This window comes from Podarcis tiliguerta (assembly GCF_965153285.1).
Source record: "Podarcis tiliguerta genome assembly, chromosome: 1".
In the NCBI taxonomy this organism is placed as follows: Eukaryota; Metazoa; Chordata; class Lepidosauria; order Squamata; family Lacertidae; genus Podarcis; species Podarcis tiliguerta.
Genome location: NC_139534.1, coordinates 27,821,427 through 27,842,152, shown reverse-complemented (window position 1 = coordinate 27,842,152; position 20,726 = coordinate 27,821,427). Strand labels below are relative to the sequence as shown.

Here is a 20,726-nt window from a genome sequence, read left to right as displayed (position 1 = left end):
AAAACTGCTAATAGCGCTAATAGCGCTAATGCGCTAATGGGCTTGCTTCGCAAGACGAAAAAACCACAAGACGAAAAGACTCGCGGAACGGATTATTTTCGTCTTGTGAGGCACCACTGTACAGTTCTTTTGGTCTCAATGGCAATAACAACACAGGTGGAGGGAAGTTCAGTGTTCTTATTAATTAATAGCGCAGGCAAAGCAGTGAAATAGCCTTTAAGCAAAATAGCACAGCATGAACAAGTTAAATTACTTCACCATTATATTATCAGGAGCTCCAGCAAACAATAACAAAGAGACTCCAGCTGGCTAGTATGCAGAGCACTCTTGCACAGGACCACACCGAAACTCAGGAGTCAGAGGCCATCTGAGAAATGTATATGCTCTAGACCTTTGGCGGCTGGATGCTGGCTGACCTAATATCTCAGTTCCTCCCACCTGGTAAGCTAAGCCGATATACAGGGGCCAACTCCATTTATCAACCCTGCAGTGCACTATTGCCTGCAGACACTCAGCCTACAGCTGATCTACAAGTGGATCGTCCCACATCCTGCTGCCACTTATCACTGGAGCCCAAACAGTAAACCAAACCCAAAATCCTTCCCAGTCTCAAAGGTGCCAATAACCAGTGAGGGGAAAATTGTACAAACCAATACCTATCTCAAAATACAGGTTTCCCATACATAGGGATAAAAATCTGTCTGTCTGTCTATCTGGGTTGGGGAGAGGGTACACAAAAATTCAGGGGAAAGATTTTTGATAAATCACAACTACAGAATAATTCCACAGACTGGATGATGCTCAGTTAGCCCAGCAGTGGGCAGACTTCTCAAGCACAAATATTTTTCCTACCAAAGGATTTTCACAGAAGGCTCTGTAAGGATCAAATACAACGTTTTTTAAAAAGGTGTCAAAGGGTAGGTAGTTCTCTTCCCGCCCCTTTCAGTTGTATATTTGTGCTGAGAGAGTAAGACGACGCACATGAGATAATTTTACTTCAGGATATGGGCAGTAACAGAGACAAGAAAACATTACTGAGTGGAAATAAATGTATTACTGTTTCAAAATCTTTCTATATATCGGCAAGATTTCTCAGTGAAAGTGGTGGGTGATATTACATCCTCAGTACTCAAAATAAGAGGGAAGCGGCAGTTTTCTTTGAGAGCCCCTTCATCAACCCCTCCAATTTTGGTAAAGTAAGTTTTTTCTTGTAGCCTTCTAAAACTAGTAACTGCCTGTGGGGTCATCACAAAAAGTTAGGGGCTAGCCCCCTTCCTCTCTTTCAGACCCTCCCAGGGTCCCTTTTTTCCAGGGACAGTCCCGAATTTACAGAAGCCACCCCAGTTTCTAATTTGATCCTGGAATGTCCTGCTTTTCCTTAGGACATCCCTATTTTCATTGGAGAAATGTTACAGTGTATGGAGTTATGCGATCCCTGAGCCAAGGAGATAAGTCACTATTCTACCTTTAGAAGACACCTGAAGGCAGCCCCATATAGGGAAGTTTTTTAAAAAATGTTTTATTATGCTTTTATATATTTTGGAAACCGCCCAGAGTGGCTGGTGCAGCCCAGTGTGATGGGCAGGGTATAAATAATAAAATTGTTGTTGTTATGGAATAGGATGTCCCTATTTTTATTGGAGGAAAGTTGGAACGTATGCTCTTTGCTTTGAGGCCTGAGAGTCCCTAGCAAATATCTCCCCCAAATTTTGCAGCTATCTCTAGTTTTTGCTTTTTCAACCTGGGTTTTCTGTATTTGTTCATGATTTATTAATAATGCTGTGAGTTTATTAATGCTTTATTGATAAGTTTTCAGTGCAATTATGGTTGCCCAATGTTCTGAAAATCTGAATTTTGAAAAGCCTTTCAAAAGATGCAGAATTTGCCTGATGACTTCTCTGCTATGTGAACATGTTTATATTAACTGTTTCAAAACTGGCTGAATTTGCATAGGTCACTTCATGTGAATAAAAAAGTGAGATTTTTGTTCATATAACAGAAAAAAACATTCAACAACATTACTCTCTTCCAATAACACCCCATTCAATCACAACCCATCACCACTTCCTCAAACAAACAAACTGAAAAATAATTGGCCCCATCTTCAGCAACCCATATTTCCATCAGTTTGTCATTTTAAAAGTTTTTTTTAAAAAAGTTAAAGTTATCAGCGTTGTATTGCAAATGCCTCCTAATACGCACATTTTTCTATGGTTTTGCCTCATATGATTTTTCGCAAATCATCTTTCCCTAATGCATTTCTGTGTGCTTTTTTCACTCATATATCTGCTTCCATACAAACTTCACCCTAGTATATGAATTTTTGTTCACACTGCATGGCTAAAGAGCTGTGTTGCAGAATTCTTATAGTGAGCGAAATTTGAAAGATGACTAAGCTTTGGTTTGCATACTGTTTCGGAAGTGTGAATTAGGTAGGCTTACATTTAAATGCAAACTGAGTTGAATATCTCAAGTCTGGACTCAGTGGAGTAGTTGAGCAAACCACCTGGGGACAGGCCCCGTGAGGGAACCAAGGAACCTCACAGATTTATTTTATTTTATTTTGTAAAACAGCTGTTCAGCATTATAAAAACGTCTACAAATTACAGTTTAGCCTTCATCTGTATTCAGAATTTCTGCTTCCCCTTTGAACTCAGACAAAAGGCAGGATTGAAGGAAAGCGATGCAAGCAGCCACGACAGGAAAACAAAAAAGTTTCCACACGGCAGCAATTAACAGGATGCCGTTTAATATCTGTATCCATGGGCAACTGCGAAGTTGGGGACCGCCAACCTCAAAAACATTGGTCATGATCTCTGAGGCAAGCAACAGTGAAATTATCGCTATTATTTTCGTTTCACAATGCATAATATTCCAACAAAATTGATTCGCTGGCAGAATGACTCACATTTGTTGTGCATTTCAAAATGGAATAACCTTTTTTTCCATATTCAAACGTGTCCCCTGTTGTCAGAGGTTGGAAGATAGTCACTTTGGAAGCACAAAGCAACACAGTCAAGTCTGAGCAATTGCCACCGTTATGTTAAGGATTCCGACCTTGCTGTCACAAATTTACATTCATAGTTTGTGCCTCAGGTAATGCAAAACAATGGACGCTCATGTAGGCAGCATGCCAGTCCGTTATTATAAAAAAAAAAAAAGACAATGATTTTAGCAGTTTGGGATCCATGCCAAATCAGTCTTATTTCATTCCAGCGCATGCTAAAACAACAAGCCCTGTTTGTGATTTTAACAGATTTTGTTGCAAGGGTTGAAAAAATGTGTGCGGGGTGGGTTGTTTTTTTATTTTAAAAAAAGAGTTCTCTCCTTACTTGTCATTTTGAAGGACAACAGAACTCTCAGATGTTATACTTAGCTCCTGGTAGCACATCTAAAGCAGGATTCATCCTTTAGCAGCAGGGCACATACATTGCAACTACAGAATAGGTCCAGGCAGGGAAAGATTAGTGCTGCATCTTAAAAACATCTACCAAATCTCTGAAGAGGACTTACTCTGTTTCTGGTCATTGGCAACAGGTCATGTGGTTGCATAGTGCTCTTTGTATCATAAGATGCATTCACCCGCACCACGACACCCAAATAAGCATTGCTATGCAGATGCAGAAGGCTGCTTCTGTGCACGGAACAGCAAGCACCATAACTGGAAGACATGTTTTGCATGCAGTAGTTCCAAGATTTAATTTCTGGCAGCAATGAGCAGTCCTGTATTAAACTCTGTGGAGGCCCCTAGGCAGTCAAAATTGGGCCCGGGGGGGGGGGGGCGGGGGCTCCCACTGTGATGCTTTCAAACATCTAGTTGGCCACTGTGAGAACAGGGTGCTGGCCTTTTCTTAGGTTCTTAAGGTAGAAAACATAAACTTGTTGCATGACTTTTTGCATCCATCTTTTGTGGAATTTGATCATGTCAAAAAGTGCACATTCTTGGGGAAATCTGGAGTTCTGAAGCAGCAACGCAGGGTGGGAGAAGGAGAAAAGTAGAAATTATTAACCCTGGAGTTGGGACCAAGACGTAGCATAACTCATACACTCCTACTAGGAAGGCTCTTTAGGGAGGACAGTGTTTCAAACCACTTTCATGTCCCCTTCCTCATGGCTCCCAGTGGTGGCCTAGGGGGGACTTTCTTTCTTTCTTGATCAGAATATTTATATACCGCTAACCTAACCTACCTTGTGGGGTTGTTGAGAGGATAAAATGGGGAGGCCAGAACTACTGAGCTCCTTGGCTGGAAAGGTTGTGCACATAAACGTAGTAAAGAGAAGATCTGTCTTCTGTTCCATGGGTTTCTTCTCTCTTCCCCCTCATTATTTCATTTTCCCTTTTGTTTTTATGCTTTACGGATGATAAGTCTGAGACCAGGCATAGGTGTAGCCAGAATTAATCTTGGGAGGGGGCAGAATACCCACCCGTCATCTTCCTCCATCTGGTTCTATCTAGCGGATTCAGAATGAAATGTTTCAACAACACTTGTTTTAATAATAATAATAATAATTTATTTAGACCCTGCTCATCTGGCTGGGTTTCCCCAGCCACTCTGGGCAGCTCCCAACAGAATATTAAAAACAATATAAAACATCAAACATTAAATTACTGTTTTAAATTACTGTCTACTGGGGTTGCCAACTTTTTTGCCCTGCGGGGCTCCTACACTTGTACTACGTAGCAATAACAAAATAAAATAAAGTAATCTGTCACTGAGGATCCCAATACACACCCACACACCCTACATCCCAAAATCCCTAGGGTTTGAAAAAAATATATTCTAGTTAAAATCTGACTGCTGGCACTAGTAAATTGGTTGCCTCAGGGTCAAGCAATGTGAATCTTTGCTTGTGTAGATTATTTAAAACCATTTATAAACCACTCAGTACTTTTAAAGAATACACTGTGTACAATGTAAAAGATAATATCAATAAAACAAAAGTACAATGCAAAACCAGTAAAACAGCAGCATAGAAGCATGTTAAAACCAATAAAAGTGGGATTTCAGGGAATTCAAACAAATAAGCACAGGGTCCAAAGGCGGAGCCATCGTTTATGTCAGCGGGCGGCAGGACACTAACCTGTCATCATCCTCTGTCTGGCTCTAGCAGATTCAGAATGAAATGTCTCAGGAACACTTGCTTTAAATTGCTTTCTTTGGACCCCAAGTGCTCAGAAAAATCTGTCAAAATCTTCAGTCATTTGCAAACTAGGAAGCTAAAGAAAAAATTAACAACAGGGAGTACCTTTCGTGCTACTATCGAGTATATTTTGAAAAATTACAAAAAAACCCCCACCATTTTAATCTTATTCTTTAAAAAAAATCTAAACCAGAACAAATTTTCTTGGATTTGCTGAGAACCTTTCAGCACTTCCTTCTCCAATTCCTCTTTTCCCCGATGCAGTTTTTCTGTGCACGCTCAGTAAGCATATCCACATACTTCCCCCAACAACGCCTAGGCATTTGGGGTGCTCTGCACCTGACAACAACAGCAAATAGGTTCTTAGTTATCAAGAATCAAATAAATAAACAAAAAAAATCTCTCCTAGCCGAACGGTCTGTGAGTATAGAGATAAGATAGATAGAGATGAATATGGAGAGAGAGAAGAGAAGCCAAGCACCAAATTGCTGCCTTTAAACCAGGCGCCAAGCAGACCCAGCAGCTACAGGCAAGACTCGGGCGCCGTCGGGCGCGCGAGGGTTTGCGCGCATCCCGCTGCCTGACGCCCCTGCAAGCCAATCAGAGGGCGCGTCCCTGAAGCACCTTGTGACAGGCAGAGGCGGCACTCCCTCCCTCTCCTCGCCCCGAGTGAGAGAAGCTGCGAGGCTGGGCGGGCCCAGCTCGGCCGCTGCTCAGGGCGGTGTTTCGAGAGCGGCGTCAGCGATCGCGGTTTGTCGCCGCTCCAGGATTCAGGAGCTTATTTAAGCCGGCCGCGCGCACACACACGAGCACAGGCGCGCGCGCGCGAGACGCAGGCAGCTGCTGAGCATCCTTAGCAGCAGCAGCAGCATCGGGCAGCCAGGGAGCCGGTGGGGGAGTAGCAGCAGCAGCAGCCCGAGCCAGACAAAGCAAAGATGGCAGGGATCCTCGCTTGGTTCTGGAACGAGAGGTTCTGGCTGCCGCACAATGTCACCTGGGCGGATCTGAAGAGCACCGAGGAAGCAACCTTCCCTCAAGTGGAGGACCTCTACCTGGCCTTCCCCCTGGCCTTCTGCATCTTCATGATCCGCATGGTTTTCGAAAGGTGAGGCTGGGATCTGGGATCTGGATGCTTCTCTCTCTCTCTCTCTCTCTTCTCTCTCCAGCCCCACAAGCCCCCCCCCCCCCCCCAGGGAAAGGGCTGCCCTCTTCTACTTCTTCCCATAGGCAAACAAGCTCCCAACTCGCTCGTGTGGGGCTTGTTTTATTTGGGCCCCTGGGGTCTCTCCGCCTCTGGAGATGTTGGCTCTGGGGGTGGTGAGGGGGCTTTGCAGTTCGTAGGCAGACAGCCTCATGAGTGGGGATTATAGGGGGTGTACGGATCAAACTTCTCTGAAGAATAAGAGGTGTGTGTGTGGGTCGCCAGCATTGGTCCAATGTTAGCAGCATGGGTCCAATGCTGCCACACTGACTTAAAAAACACACACACCAAAACCATGCCCACTCAAAAGGCAAGGAGGCATTTTATTTTGATTAGAGAGGCTTTTCGAGCTAAGCTTTAGATCACCTTCCTGGTCACTCCTTCCCCCCAGATGCTACCAATGCAGATGGTTTTGTGGTGGGCAACGTGCCTGTGTGATGGCATTCAAGGCAAAAATTCATTGATAAATGACCAGCAGGCTTGCTAGTATCGGATTGGGGGGGGGGGACAACTATGTGCTTGACCCTGCTGAAAAATCCAGTGTTGTTGCTGTTTTTGAAAATGGGAACACCACATTGATGGTTCCACCAACTTCCTTGAAACAGGCTAATCGCCTCATTTCTAAAATGAGGAAAGCAGCGTTCAGGCAAGTCTGCCTGGAGCCCAGGCCTCAGACCTGTAAACTGCTGTCTAATAGCACAGCTGTGAGTAGGTAAGCTGTGAGAAGGAGGTAAAATGCTCCGCACATACCCAGAGGTACACATACCTTTTACCTCATGTTCCGGATCTCATGTACGGCATTTTGAACACCTCATGGGTTTATGAGTCCTTGGTCGAAATAATTCTGACAACACTATTCCGTGTGGAACACCTGACTGGAAAAAAACCCCATTTCTTAAAAAGGTCACTTGTATACTGGTGACATAGCTTGTAGGTTTTTAAGTAAAAGCGAATCAGTGTCATAAAACAGTAAAATGCTGTACACTTCATGAATACAATCTGATTATTAATTAAGCTAGGAATCTATCGGTTTTCAGTCCTTTGTTATACCTCCAAAATTATTTGCTCCAGGGAAAAGCCTGATGGTTAAGTTGACAATCTTTCCTTTATGCTTTCCCTGTTCCGTTGAAGAGCTGTTTCCCTTCATGATAAACACAGGACAACAACACAACAGAAAAGAATCCTTTTTGAAAATGCAGAATAATAACTGCTGTGATAGTTAACTGAGAACACCTCTTAAATTTTAAGGTTGATGTTTATAATGATCTACATAGAATATATCACTTTTCTGAAATACTAACCCAAACTGATCATACACTAAATGTCAGTTAATACAATGTGTGAAGATATTGTGTGGTAAAAATGTCTAGTTTTCCTGGAGGGTCATTTTGAGTACGGTACTTCTGCCCTAGCCTTTTCTCCCAAGATGGACAACATTTGTTTACTAGTTTTGTCTCCTGGATTCTAAGGAATATGCTTTCCACACTGTTACATTCCTGCATTTTCCCTGTTGTCCTGCTTTTTAAAAAAGTTTTTTTTTTTTAAGTGCTGTTTTGTAGTGATTTTTAGACCTATCAAAATAACAGCTCAAAGCTTTCAAATATGACATAGTGCTATTGTTTCTCCTGGTGTAGTGGAGGGCTTGGTGATGTGCCCCTCCCTTTTCTACACTACCTACCTGTCTGTAATTAACTTAATTGTCTCTATTGCTCCATCCTCTGCTGTGGAGTTCTTTAAACTCCTTCTGCGTTTAACCTGTGTGGTAAAGGTAATCTTCTATATGGAATGGAGGCAGGGTAGGGGGAAACAGACCTTATCCACTTCTCTTTTTCATTAACACATTATGGGATGGATGGATGGATGCATGCACGTAAGTCTTGAGAATTTTTAAAAAGAAGGACATACAGAGCAAAAGTTATTGACTGTTGCCTAGGCTGCAGGACTGTCTTAGGAATGGTAGCCTCAGCAACACAAGCTCTGACTTTCCTCCCTTGGTGTTGCTGGGTAAGTCTGCTCAGTACACCCATGGTAGGAGTGCATGATGGTGATGCTGCTGCCCATTTCATATTGCCTTTTTTCCTTCCAAGTGTTCTCAGTCTCCATTGCAAGAGTCTGGTCCATTTGGACAGGTGAAAATGGAGCTTCCTATCAGTTCAAGAGAGGGGTGCAACTGTTGCTCCCCTCTGCTTGTTGCTGCAGGTTCTTTTTGCCTTGTCATCTCATCTCTTTTATGGGGTGAGCTGCAGCTATGACTGTCCTTCTCAACACTCTTTACCATCAATTGTCCTAAAGCACATACTATTGTCTTGGAGACTCTCTGAAGGAACTTTGGTCTTAAGGATCCTTCTTTTAGTATGACAACACTTTAGTTTGAAAACAAAATGAAACCATGCCACCTGGGGTTTAGATAATACTCTAATGCCAAGGAATAGGACTAACACTAGTATGACATTAATCAAATAAAAAATAAACTGGTGTGTTTGTAACACAAAAAACAACTTTGTCAGAAGGTGGCTGTTTCCCATCCACAATATTTTGCTTTTTATTGCTCACAGGTATTCCCTTTCTGGAATGTCACAATTCTGCTCTTCCCTTCTACTTCAAACATCCAATAATCTCTTTTATTCTTCACCAGTAAAGAACAAACACTTTCTTTAACAATGCACATTTTTTAAGAGCCCAGAATTGGATGTACGCTGAGCAATTTGATAACCTGATGCTCTGCATATGTTTACCAGGATACCCAGGCCAAATATTTATTTCTGAATCCTTTATAACTACCCTTTCATAATATAGTGCAATGTCAATATATGGCTTTCACATAGTTCACATTATTGCTTTTTATAAAGAGAGAGAAGCTCCCGTTTTCTCCTGCCTAAACTCAGGAAAAACATATGCAGAATTCTCACATAGGTAAACTACCATAGAGGCAAAATGTAGTACAACAGTTTTTTGATAAAATCAGCTCATAAAATCTTGTACTCCACTGAGTTATGGAGGATGGGTTTAGTTACTTGCAGTTACACTTGAATTTCCGCATAATTGGTGCCCCCCCCCCCGGAACTGGGAGAAGAGAGCACTCCTTGGGTTGCCTTGTGTGCCTGAGAGCCTTTCAATGGAAGCATGGTGCTTTGAGGCTCCATAGGCAATGGACTGAGGAAGTGGAACATAGGAAGGGTGGAGAATGAGATTTTTGGTGAAAGGGCTTGGGAGAGGGGGGAACTGAGGAGAGAACAGCTTCAAGGTGCTTAAAGGGAAGCAACAGAGTTTGGTCAAGAGAGAGTGACTTAAAGAAGGGGCACAAAGTAGGCCATCCCCTGTCAAGCTGGAATTGGAGGGAACAGTTTGTAAGGATTTGAAGGGAATAATGGGTGGTAGAAAAATTGGAGTTGAAGAAAGAAGTCAATGGAAAAGTAGGACTAGGGGAAACCATGTGGCCTAGAGATGGGTTGTTCTGTACTGTTGGCAGGGTGACAGAGGAGGCCAGGGATACATAAGTATGCTAGGTTTAGAGTCTCTTGACTCCGAGGTGTCAGTATCATGGCAATATAGGGAGCTGGCAACCTCAGAAGGACATGGGAGGGGTGTGATGCAGTAGGTAATGTAGTTTATTTGAACTAACTAGCCAATTCTAAGACTGCTGACTTCCAGGAATGTCTTCGAAAAGTGGTATAAAGTCAAAGTAAAAATGCTGTGAGTCCTCTGCCCATTATTGTCATGGCTTCTCCCCACAAAATCCCGCAAAGGAAATATGGGTCTCTAACAGACGTTTCAGACTCTCACAACTCTAATCCCCAGAGTTCCTTGAGGGAAGCAAATCCACCAGTGTCCATAGAGATTTGGCCCCAATACGTTCATTACATGTGATGGACAAATGCATGTCAACCATCTCCCGTTCCCTGTTATTTTGATTTTACTTTTAAATGAGAAGCAGCTTGGGTAGATGGGAATTCTGAATAGACACACAGAAGGTGGAAAAGTGTGTTGAACCCCCTTTGTCTACAGCTTCTTCACACCCACGCTTTTCAGATTTTTCCACCATGCCCCCCCCATCCCCTGGGCAAGAGTTTGCCCTCTAAAATAAACATTTGGAACTTATGAATTAGAAAAGACCATGGACTCAGCTACATTAGTCAAAAAACTGTGTTTTGAATGCATTATAAACATGCACCAGATGGCACTGGAGAGTAAAAAAGAAATCTATGTGTTTTTCCATAATGTTTTTTTTCTTTTGTTATAATGATTTAATTTCTTTCTTGTTTATAGTATTTTTTCTGTGTGTGTGCAGATCCACCCCAGCAAAACTGTTTGGAAGTTGTGCTCAAAATGTTGTTTGGGGTCCTGACCTGGTTTTTTTTTGGGGGGGGGGAAACAAACCATTGTTTGCTGGGTTTGGAAGAGAGAGAAAGCTTGCATAAAAAGCCCATATAGATTTATTTATGCAAATAGATTCTTATCCTGCTATTCCATAACAAAGGCAACATAGAAATTCAATTTAGAACAATAAAACATACCAACAAACCCCCCCCTAAGATAATTAAGTGAAATACTGTATTGATTTAAAGCAGATTAGTTACAATTAAAGACCTAGGTAAACAGGATGGCCTTATCCTGGCATTAAAAAAAAGATAGTAATGACAGTACAAATTGAATTGTGGAGAGGGAATTCTACCTTTGGGGCTCCTACAGAAAAGGTGGGGACACCTGGAAAACTTGCTAGTCAAGGTAATATGGGAGAATGTGGTCCTCTTGTTAACCTTGACCCCATACTGTGACTCTATAGGTTAAAACCAGCCCTTTGCATTGTTCCCCAGACAAACTGGGTGCATGTGACAATCTTGTAAGTTTGCTAGTGAAATAGTTTCACCAAGAAGAGTCTAGTTAACTGCCTGGCTGCCACATTCTGGATCGCTAAAGTTTCCAAACGCTTTCCAGAGGCAGTCCTTCGTATGCAGAGGATCATTTTACTACACTTTTAATTACGCTTGTTGTATTATCCTAGACACAGCATAGACAAAGCAAGCTATTCTGAAGTGCTAAATAACACGGAGATAAAAATGAGCTCTCTAATCTGGCTCTCTCTGGGCTGGTAAACCTGTGTCTGGCCTGCTCTCTCTTCAGCCTCCTCTCAAGACATACAAGGCTCCCCCCTTGGTCTGAAGGGGTAGTTTTACCACTTTCGTGTGAACTAGGCTTAAATATTGATTTTAAATAAGCTGATAGACTGCTGAGGTAACACAGGGGACTACATCACTTCAGGTTGCCGAATAGGCCTCAAAGCAGGTGCCAAACTTTACCTCGTTAACTGACTCCATAAGAATATTCCACAAGTTACTTAAAGCGGGTTTTGTCTCCTTAATTTTGCCTCAGAGTCCTTTCAAAATGTGGCTTTCTGTGAATGGTACTTTCTAAATAATATTCTTAGGTTCAACCTTTCCTCCTTTAAAGGATACTTAAGTGTCTTAAGACAGTGGGTCTTTATTTTGTAGGGTAAGTTAGGAAAGTAATCGTGTTAACTTACTTGCTTTCATCAGAAGCATTTTTTTTCTTACGGAGTCATGTTTGCATTCTTTTTACATATAAACGCTTAACCAAAATTTCAGGATGATGGTTTGACATTGGTTTCAGGTCATGGCTTGTCCTGAAGTGGGTAACCAAAGCTTCCCTAATAGAAACTATGGTTAATTGTGAAGACTTTGTCATTGCACCCAGGTGAGCCACAAAGGGAGAAGTGAAGGGCCTATGGGCCAAGGGCTAATTTATATCTCAACTTGTTAAACCAAGGTAAAGGTAAAGGTACCCCTGACCGTTAGGTCCAGTTACGGACGGCTCTGGGGTTGTGCACTCTTCTCGCTCTATAGGCCGAGGGAGCCGGCGTTTGTCCGCAGTTTTTCCAGATCATGTGGCCACTTCTGAGCCACTTCTGGAGAAACCAGAGCAGTGCACGGAAACGCCGTTTACTTTCCTGCTGAAGCGGTACCTATTTATCTACTTGAACTTTGACGTGCTTTCAAACTGCTAGGTTGGCAGGAGCTGGGACCGAACAACGGGAGCTCACCCCATTGTGGGGATTTAAACCACCAACCTTCTGATCGGCAAAGCCCTAGGCTCTGTGGTTTAGACCACAGCGCCTCCAAGATAGGTTCATTCAAACTTGTGCCAATTGTTTCTTTTGAAAATGCCTTGCTAATACTGTAATGAAAATTGCAGACTGAAGGTGCGTATGCAAGACAAGGTGTCCATTTTCAGTGTTTTCAGCTGGTTCGCAGACTGGGGCATACAAAAGGCTCACTTGTATCTCTGCTTATTACGCTGAGATATGTCTGTCGCTCACTTTTATAGTTAATACAGCTGTATATCAGTTGACATTTATTCACTGATTAACTGCAACAGCTAGCAATCTAATGAGAATGATTGCTTTCTTTGCAGTCCTATGTATGATTACTTGGATGCAAGTTTCATTGAATGTAGTAAGCAGGCGTAGAATCAGACTCCGTGTGGCTTTACACAAAGATTTAATAATGTCTGTCCAAAGACACATGACGTACAATACACTTGACAACCTGCTTTGAGGATTAGAATTTCTTACTCTCTATTTGCAAGTCTCCTTTTGACCTAGAAATGGATACAGCTTCTAATGGTGCTAATCTCACCTTATTTAGCAGGGTGTCTTCATAACCACCTCAGATTTCGGTATTATTCACTATAGTATTCCATTCAGTATTCTGCTTTTCATCTTTCCTCAGTTGCTTAAATCACTTAATGCAAATGTAGTAGGAACACAAAGTTGTAGCCATTTTGACAGAACATACACTCCTACATCTTAAGTAACTCTCTATCCATGTTTGTCCCAAAGTCCTGCTGAGTTCAGTGAGGCTGGCTCCAAAGATAACATACAGAGGATTGTACCATTAGTTATTTTGTCAAGAACTCGCCTCTGCTTTCTATATGGAAGTGCCAGTATTACATCTCTCAATTACAACACTTTGAGATAATTGCTTTCCACAAATACCTAATTGCGTGTGAGAATTGTGTGGAAATAAATTGCTTGGCTTTTTCTGTGGGCTTGCTTGCCAGGAAAAGGGAGGAGAAGCTCAGATAACCTCTTATTCCAGTTTTGCTGAGTTGTCAAGCACAAATTTTGACATCAAACTGTTATGAAACTGCTATCAGTTGTTATGAAGAGATTAGGCACGGGTTAGGACAGGGGTGAGCTCCCATTGCTCAGTCCCAGCACCTGCCAACCTAGTTCGAAAGCACGGCAAAAGTGCAAGTAGATAAATAGGTACCACTCCAACGGGAAGGTAAACGGCGTTTCTGTGCGCTGCTCTGGTTTCGGTGTTCCGTTGCGTCAGAAGCTGGCCACATGACTCGGAAAAACTGTCTGTGGACAAACGTCAGCTCCCTCGGCCAGTAAAGCGAGATGAGTGCCGCAAGCCCCGAGTGGACTGTGACTGGGCTTAACTGTCAGGGGTCCTTTACCTTTACCTTTAGGGACAGGGTAAGACCAGATTCAAATCCCCACTCAGCTATGATCATTTCTGGATAACATTGAGCCAGTCATTTACTTAGTCTCAGCTTAACCTACCTTGCAAGGTTGCTGTAAAAATGAAATTGGGAGGAGAGGTCAAGTACTGTATGCCATTTTGAGTTGCTTGGTGGAAAGTTGGGATATAAATGTAATAAAGAAAGCAAATATATTTTATAAGTTTCAGCAGCTTGGGGAAGGGCTGGTGGGGGAAAATCACATTCCTAGGTGCATGAAATAGCTTGTTCTTTGTCATGCTAGGGACCTGTGGTTTGTTTTTGTTTTTTAAAAAAGAGAGAAATACCGTATTTTTCGCCCTATAGGACGCACTTTTTCCCCTCCAAAAATGAAGGGGAAATGTGTCCTATGGGGCGAATGCAGGCTTTCGCTGAAGCCTGGAGAGCGAGGGGGGTCGGTGCGCACCGACCCCTCTCGCTCTCCAGGCTTCAGGAAGCTATCCGCTAGCCGTGGGAGACGCAGCTCTCCCACGGCTAGCGGAGAGCTTGCCGGCACCCAGAAGCTTGGGGTGTGCTGAGCTCAGCACGCCCCAAGCTTCGGGCAGCGCTCCACTAGCCGTGGGAGAGCCGCGCAAAGTAGCGGAGAGCTTGCCGGCACCTGGGGGGGGGGGGAATATTTTTTTTCCTTTACCCCCCCCCCCCAAAAAAAACCTAGGTGCATCCTATGGGCCGGTGCGTCCTATGGGGCGAAAAATACGGTAATTTCATTGACATCAGTAGGGCTGATTTTTGAATACTCAGAGAATTGTCTTGTAAGTTTCAGTTTACCCTCAAGCTTTAAATAATTCAGATTCTAATGTCTGTTTACTGAGGCTTTACCAAATTATTTGTGATAATGGGTGTAGGTTCTTCGTTTTTTTATTTTTTCCTGCTCTTAACCTTTGAACCTTAACTAAGCTAGTCCAGAAGCTTTTAACAGAAAGTGCTCATTTCAAAGGGAATGCAGCTCACAAATGCCTTTTAATGATAAAGTTATATGGGAGAGGCAGTGCTCCAGAAACAAAGACTGCAAGGAGAGATGAGAGCGAGAGGCTGATCTTCAGTAAAGCTGGATAAGTCTTTTCACACAGTCAATAGAGGGGATGGAGGGGAAATATCTCTGTTCTTCATAGGGTGAGTTGGAAATCACTACTTAGAGAATGGGTTTCGTTGCAGCACCCTCTGTCTCTCCCCCCACCCCACCCTAACATAATCTCTCATGATTGTGTCACTCTTGTGGTATTTGGGTTTCTTCCATTGTGATTGTCGCACTGCTTCATGATTCATAGCAATCCTGCTGGATCAGACAGTTTGCCTAATCCACCACTCTTTTCCTGTAGTGACAAACCAGACACCTCTAATAAACCCACAAGCAGGACATGAAAACAGTAACTCTCCCCTGCTGGTAGCTCCCCAGTTGCTGTTTGGAAGCACAGATGGTGCCTGCAATAAAGTGTTGCAGCACGGAGCACTCCTGGTCGGGGTTCCTGCTAGCTGTGGCCCTTTTCAGGAGATTCTATTCTCCTCTCACCCTGTTCTCAGACCCCAAAGGGTCTGTCAGCATTCCATGCCCAATGGGCATGTTTGGCCTCCATTGGGTTGTTTTTTATAGTGTTTTTTAAGGACACTTTTTTAAAAACAACAAAGACAACAAAGCAGTCTTTGAGGTTTCATAGAATCATAGAGTTGGAAGAGACCACAAGGGCCATCGAGTCCAACCCCCTGCCAAGCAGGAAACACCATCAGAGCACTCCTGACATATGGTTGTCAAGCCTCTGCTTAAAGACCTCCAAAGAAGGAGACTCCACCGCACTCCTTGGCAGCAAATTCCACTGTTTTCCCGAAGCATTGTTGCTGGCTGTTTGCAACATACAGTGGTACCTCTGGATGTGAACGGGATCCGTTTCAGGGCCCCGTTTGCATCCAGAAGCGAACACAACTTGGCTTCTGCGCGGGTTGCGATTCGCCGCTTCTGCGCGTGACGTCATTTTGACTGCGCGAGCAGTGAAACCCAGAAGTAACACGCTCCGTTACTTCCGGGTTGCTGCAGCGCGCAACCCGGAAATACTTATCCCTAAGCTACCTCAACCTGAGGTATGGCTGTAATGATGTGGGTGGGTGTGTTTGGTGGGGCAAAACTCTCTTTCGCACAGGAGGCCTGCGGTTCTACATGAGCAAATGGGCAGGTGCTGGTTCGTGGGAGAACATGGGCAGGTGTTAGCTCTGCTCCCCTCCATCTAGGAGGTGAGGGAGGAAACTTTTGGCCACTGTCAGATTGCTTTGCAAGACACCAGTGAAGAGACTACCTTGGCATCCCTTGGCAGCTGGAGACGAAGGCCACATCATCTCATGGTGTTATTGTCATCTATTTTTTTTTTTTTAAGAGGAGGAAAGGACTAGTTAGGGAAACTTCCAAAGCTTTGACCAAGTCATGAGGCGAAAGATCTTGGGTGCAGCTGAACCCTTTCATTTTCTGAGTCTTGCGACAGGAGTGAAGCAGTTCCCTTTGGTGAAAGAGGCAGCCCAACCCTCTTCAACAGGGAAGTTAAGCCCCTGGCACTGAAGAGAAATGGAATGCGCTCTTTTCTCTCTCCCCAGCCCCCCCCCCCAAATACGTGAGCCCTGATCAACTGTTTCATAGCAGAGCAAGGTAGGCAGATTCTACTTCTCTTTCTTTCTAAGCTTAAACCTGCTGGCTTCTTAGCCTTAATGGTCAGCTTTGTATTTCAGTGTGTGTCTCCACCATCTGGAGGTGCATGCAAGATCCCTCCTGGGATCTTGACTCTTTTCACACATTAGCAACACATCCTGTAGAATTCTGTCCATGATATTTTTATCTGCACGATCAGAATGAATTTCAGGAAGCCAAAAAGTCGTATTGGAAAATACAGCTTTTGAGCAGTCTGCTCCCAAAATAGGAACCAGGCATTCCATGTTGGCGACTGAAACCCTGGTTTGATGGCTGTTTGGCGCCTAGCTTGTATACCGCGAGTTTCATGTGTTGAGCAACTGCAGTTTGCGTAATCTGTATCAGCAGGCATTGGGAAGGGCAGCGGTGGTGGTACTGGCAGCTCATATGCTCAGTCTTGGAGGCTTGGGAAAGGCAGTAGAGGACGTCAAAGCATCAGAGGAGGTGGAAGCTGCAGCAAGAGTTGGCTGTAGCCACCTGCCAGAGAGTGGGCCTTAACAGATGCCTGATGGTGCTGATTTCTGACTCTGGGCCACACTAAAATCAACTGTGGACTTGTATTTGTATTGCACAGGAAGCTGCTTAATGATTTCATAGGATGTATGCAACAAACAGTTGACTCCTGTTTTGAATTTTATACATTTCATGAATTCTAAAGGTGCTTCTTAAAGGTTGAATTATAATTTTGGATTGCATTACCACAGTATTTCACCCAGGTGATAAGAATGCTCTACTGGTTATAGGAGATCTGCCAGCTTATGTTGATAAACGTTATGCTAATTTTATGCAGCTTGGACACACACACACCCCGAAACATTTTCAGTGTAGCGATAACAAAATGCCACCTCCTTCTGTTTATACTGTAGCCCCAATCCTAGTTCTACAATACCCAGACATATATTGGCTTGAGAAGAATCATAGAATCATAGAATCATAGAATCATAGAATCATAGAGTTGGAAGAGACCACAAGGGTCATCGAGTCCAACCCCCTGCCAAGCAGGAAACACCATCAGAGCACTCCTGACATATGGTTGTCAAGCCTCTGCTTAAAGACCTCCAAAGAAGGAGACTCCACCACACTCCTTGGCAGCAAATTCCACTGTCGAACAGCTCTTACTGTCAGGAAGTTCTTCCTAATGTTTAGGTGGAATCTTCTTTCTTGTAGTTTGTATCCATTGCTCCGTGTCCGCTTCTCTGGAGCAGCAGAAAACAACCTTTCTCCCTCCTCTATGTGACATCCTTTTATATATTTGAACATGGCTATCATATCACCCCTTAACCTCCTCTTCTCCAGGCTAAACATGCCCAGCTCCCTTAGCCGATCCTCATAAGGCATTGTTTCCAGGCCTTTGACCATTTTGGTTGCCCTCCTCTGTACACGTTCTAGTTTGTCAGTGTCCTTCTTGAACTGTGGTGCCCAGAACTGGACACAGTACTCCAGGTGAGGTCTGACCAGAGCAGAATACAGTGGCACTATAACTTCCCTTGATCTAGATGCTATACTCCTATTGATGCAGCCCAGAATTGCATTGGCTTTTTTAGCTGCCGCGTCACACTGTTGGCTCATGTTAAGTTTGTGGTCAACCAAGACTCCTAGATCCTTTTCACATGTACTGCTCTCAAGCCAGGTGTCACCCATCTTGTATTTGTGCCTCTCATTTTTTTTGCCCAAGTGCAATACTTTACATTTCTCCCTGTTAAAATTCATCTTGTTTGTTTTGGCCCAGTTCTCTAATCTGTCAAGGTCGTTTTGAAGTGTGATCCTGTCTTCTGGGGTGTTAGCCACCCCTCCCAGTTTGGTGTCATCTGCAAATTTGATCAGGATGCCCTTGAGTCCATCATCCAAGTCGTTGATAAAGATGTTGAATAAGACCGGGCCCAAGACAGAACCCTGTGGCACCCCACTAGTCACTCTTCTCCAGGATGAAGAGGAACCATTGATGAGCACCCTTTGGGTCCGGTCAGTCAGCCAGTTACAAATCCACTGAGTGGTAGCATAGTCAAGACCGCATTTTACCAGCTTCTTTACAAGAATATCATGGGGCACCTTGTCAAATGCCTTGCTGAAATCAAGGTAGACTACATCCACTGCGTTCCCTTCATCTACCAGGCTTGTAATTCTGTCAAAAAATGAGATCAGGTTAGTCTGACATGACTTATTTTTCAGAAATCCATGCTGACTATTGGTGATCACAGCATTCCTTTCTAGGTGCTCACAGATTGTTTGCTTAATGATCTGCTCCAGAATCTTCCCTGGTATTGATGTTAGACTGACTGGGCGGTAATTATTTGGGTCCTCTCTTTTCCCCTTTTTGAAAATAGGGACAACATTTGCCCTCCTCCAGTCTGCCGGGACTTCGCCTGTTCTCCAGGAATTCTCAAAGATGACTGCCAGTGGTTCTGAGATCACATCTGCCAGTTCTTTTAATACTCTTGGATGCAGTTCATCTGGCCCTGGAGACTTGAATACATCTAAACTAGCCAAGTATTCTTGTACTATCTCCTTAGTTATTCTGGGCTGTGTTTCCTCTGCTGAATCATTTCCTCCAAATTCTTCAGGTCGGGCATTGTTTTCTGACCTGTTCGGCAGAAATGTGCGGTAGAATAATTCACTGCAGTCTGAAAGGTGGGTGGTGAATCGTTTTTATCTATAGTCCCTCTCCTCCCTTTTCTGAAAGCCTATTCTTGTGCTTACACCATCCACTTTACATGCCAGGTAAAATTTGCAGAATTTACTACAGTGCAATGTGAGAGCAGTTCTCGTGGCACAACCTGCATGCTTGTGACAAAACCTCTCTCTTTTGTTATGTGTTTAAAACATGTAGGCTTCTGCCCGGTGCAGGATAACAAGAACAGCAGAGTGTGGCATTGGCTACAAAATTTGGTTTTGCAAATCTCAAGGAGTTGCGTCTGGCAGCCTGACAACGCTATGATGCAAACTAAAAGATGGAGCTTCAAACACGCTTTAACAAGCCTATGAATTAAATTCTAATCCCTAATTTGCAATGACTCTGTTCCCGTAAATAAATGAATGCCCATGGGGGTGTATCAGAGGTCAAGGTGACATGCTCTGCCCCCAACTTATGCACCTTCAATTGAATGTCTCTGCGGAACACCTGTGTGAATGGCACTTTCTCTGCAATTGGGAACCCTGGGGAAAGTGATGTAATGAACCACAAAGGGGAAAGCCCAATGTTACAGTGGTACCTCGGGTTACAAATGCTTCGAGTTACAAACTCCACTAACCTGGAAGTAGTTGCTCCTGGTTGCGAACTTTGCCCCAGGATGAGAACGGAAATCGCGTGCCAGCAGTGGGAGGCCCCATTAGTGAAAGCGCGCCTCAAGTTAAGAACGGACCTCTGGAACAAATTAAGTTTGTTACCCGAGGTACCATTGTATTCACTTTGTGGGCATTTTGACTGAGAGTGAGCAAATTGCCCCCCTGTTCTTATTATGCTCTGCACACTTAAGAATGGGGCATGTGTGCGCAGCTGATTGTCACCAGAAAAGGACACTCATAGTGCAAAACCTCCCTTTTCAAATTGCAGCTTTCTCCCCTTTCAGGCTGCAACTTTTGTCCATGCCTTCATGTCTAGCGGTGACAGTATTCATAGTATGGTGGAGTATAGAGAGCCTAGCCTTGGCGTCTTGCTCTGTGCTTGGGTCACCAAACTCTCTGACTTTTTCACATGCTAAAGCAGCCTCTTAACTGCTCAGCCAATCAGGTAAGGTAGCCTTACATATTCCAGACCCGCCTCCGTCCACCCTACATCCTGCCAACAAAGAAAAGATAATTCAAATACTATGCAACTGCCCTCCTCTTACATTTAACTTGTAAGCTCCACTCTGAAAATTCATTTCTTCATCATCTGTGTAAAATCTTATTTTCTTTATGATTCGCTGGCAAGTTTCTTTCTTTCTTTCTTTCTTTCTTTCTTTCTTTCTTTAAGAACCATACACCTGGCTATTTGGCATCTGCTGTCTTTTTGTTTTATCACCTTGTCACCTCTATTTAAAAAAGCAATTTCTCTTCTGACATCCCTCCACCCCTGCCCCTTTTCTCTAAGTGATGTAGTCACTGATCTGTTAACAAAAAAGAACTAAGAACAGACTTGGTAAGATTAGAATTAGTGAAATAGACAAGAGACTACTGGTATCTGGTTCCTTC

The 20,726-nt window shown here is 43.6% G+C and overlaps 1 protein-coding gene and 1 long non-coding RNA gene across 4 annotated transcripts in view; one reads left to right on the top strand and one right to left on the bottom strand.

The window, feature by feature from the left end:
- Positions 1-2,543: 2,543 nt before the first annotated feature.
- Positions 2,544-5,698, bottom strand: LOC310665139. Of its 2 annotated transcripts, XR_014505188.1 has the most exons (3): positions 5,083-5,696; positions 4,189-4,452; positions 2,544-3,960 (listed from the first exon to the last, which is right to left on the bottom strand). It is a non-coding gene; the product is annotated as an uncharacterized lncRNA (long non-coding RNA). The 2 variants fall into 2 exon arrangements; XR_014505187.1 differs by having other exon boundaries at positions 2,544-4,452; positions 5,083-5,698.
- Positions 5,699-5,749: 51 nt separating this feature from the next.
- The window catches only part of CERS6 (ceramide synthase 6), an 88,380-nt gene continuing 73,403 nt past the window's right edge, over positions 5,750-20,726 (top strand). The window contains exon 1 of one of the 2 annotated variants that reach the window (XM_083412177.1): positions 5,750-6,247. In XM_083412177.1, the coding sequence (XP_083268303.1) occupies positions 6,078-6,247 (170 nt within the window). In that variant the 5' untranslated portion in view covers positions 5,750-6,077. The remainder of the gene's footprint in view (positions 6,248-20,726) is intronic. The other variant, XM_083412176.1, reaches the window with a different exon arrangement.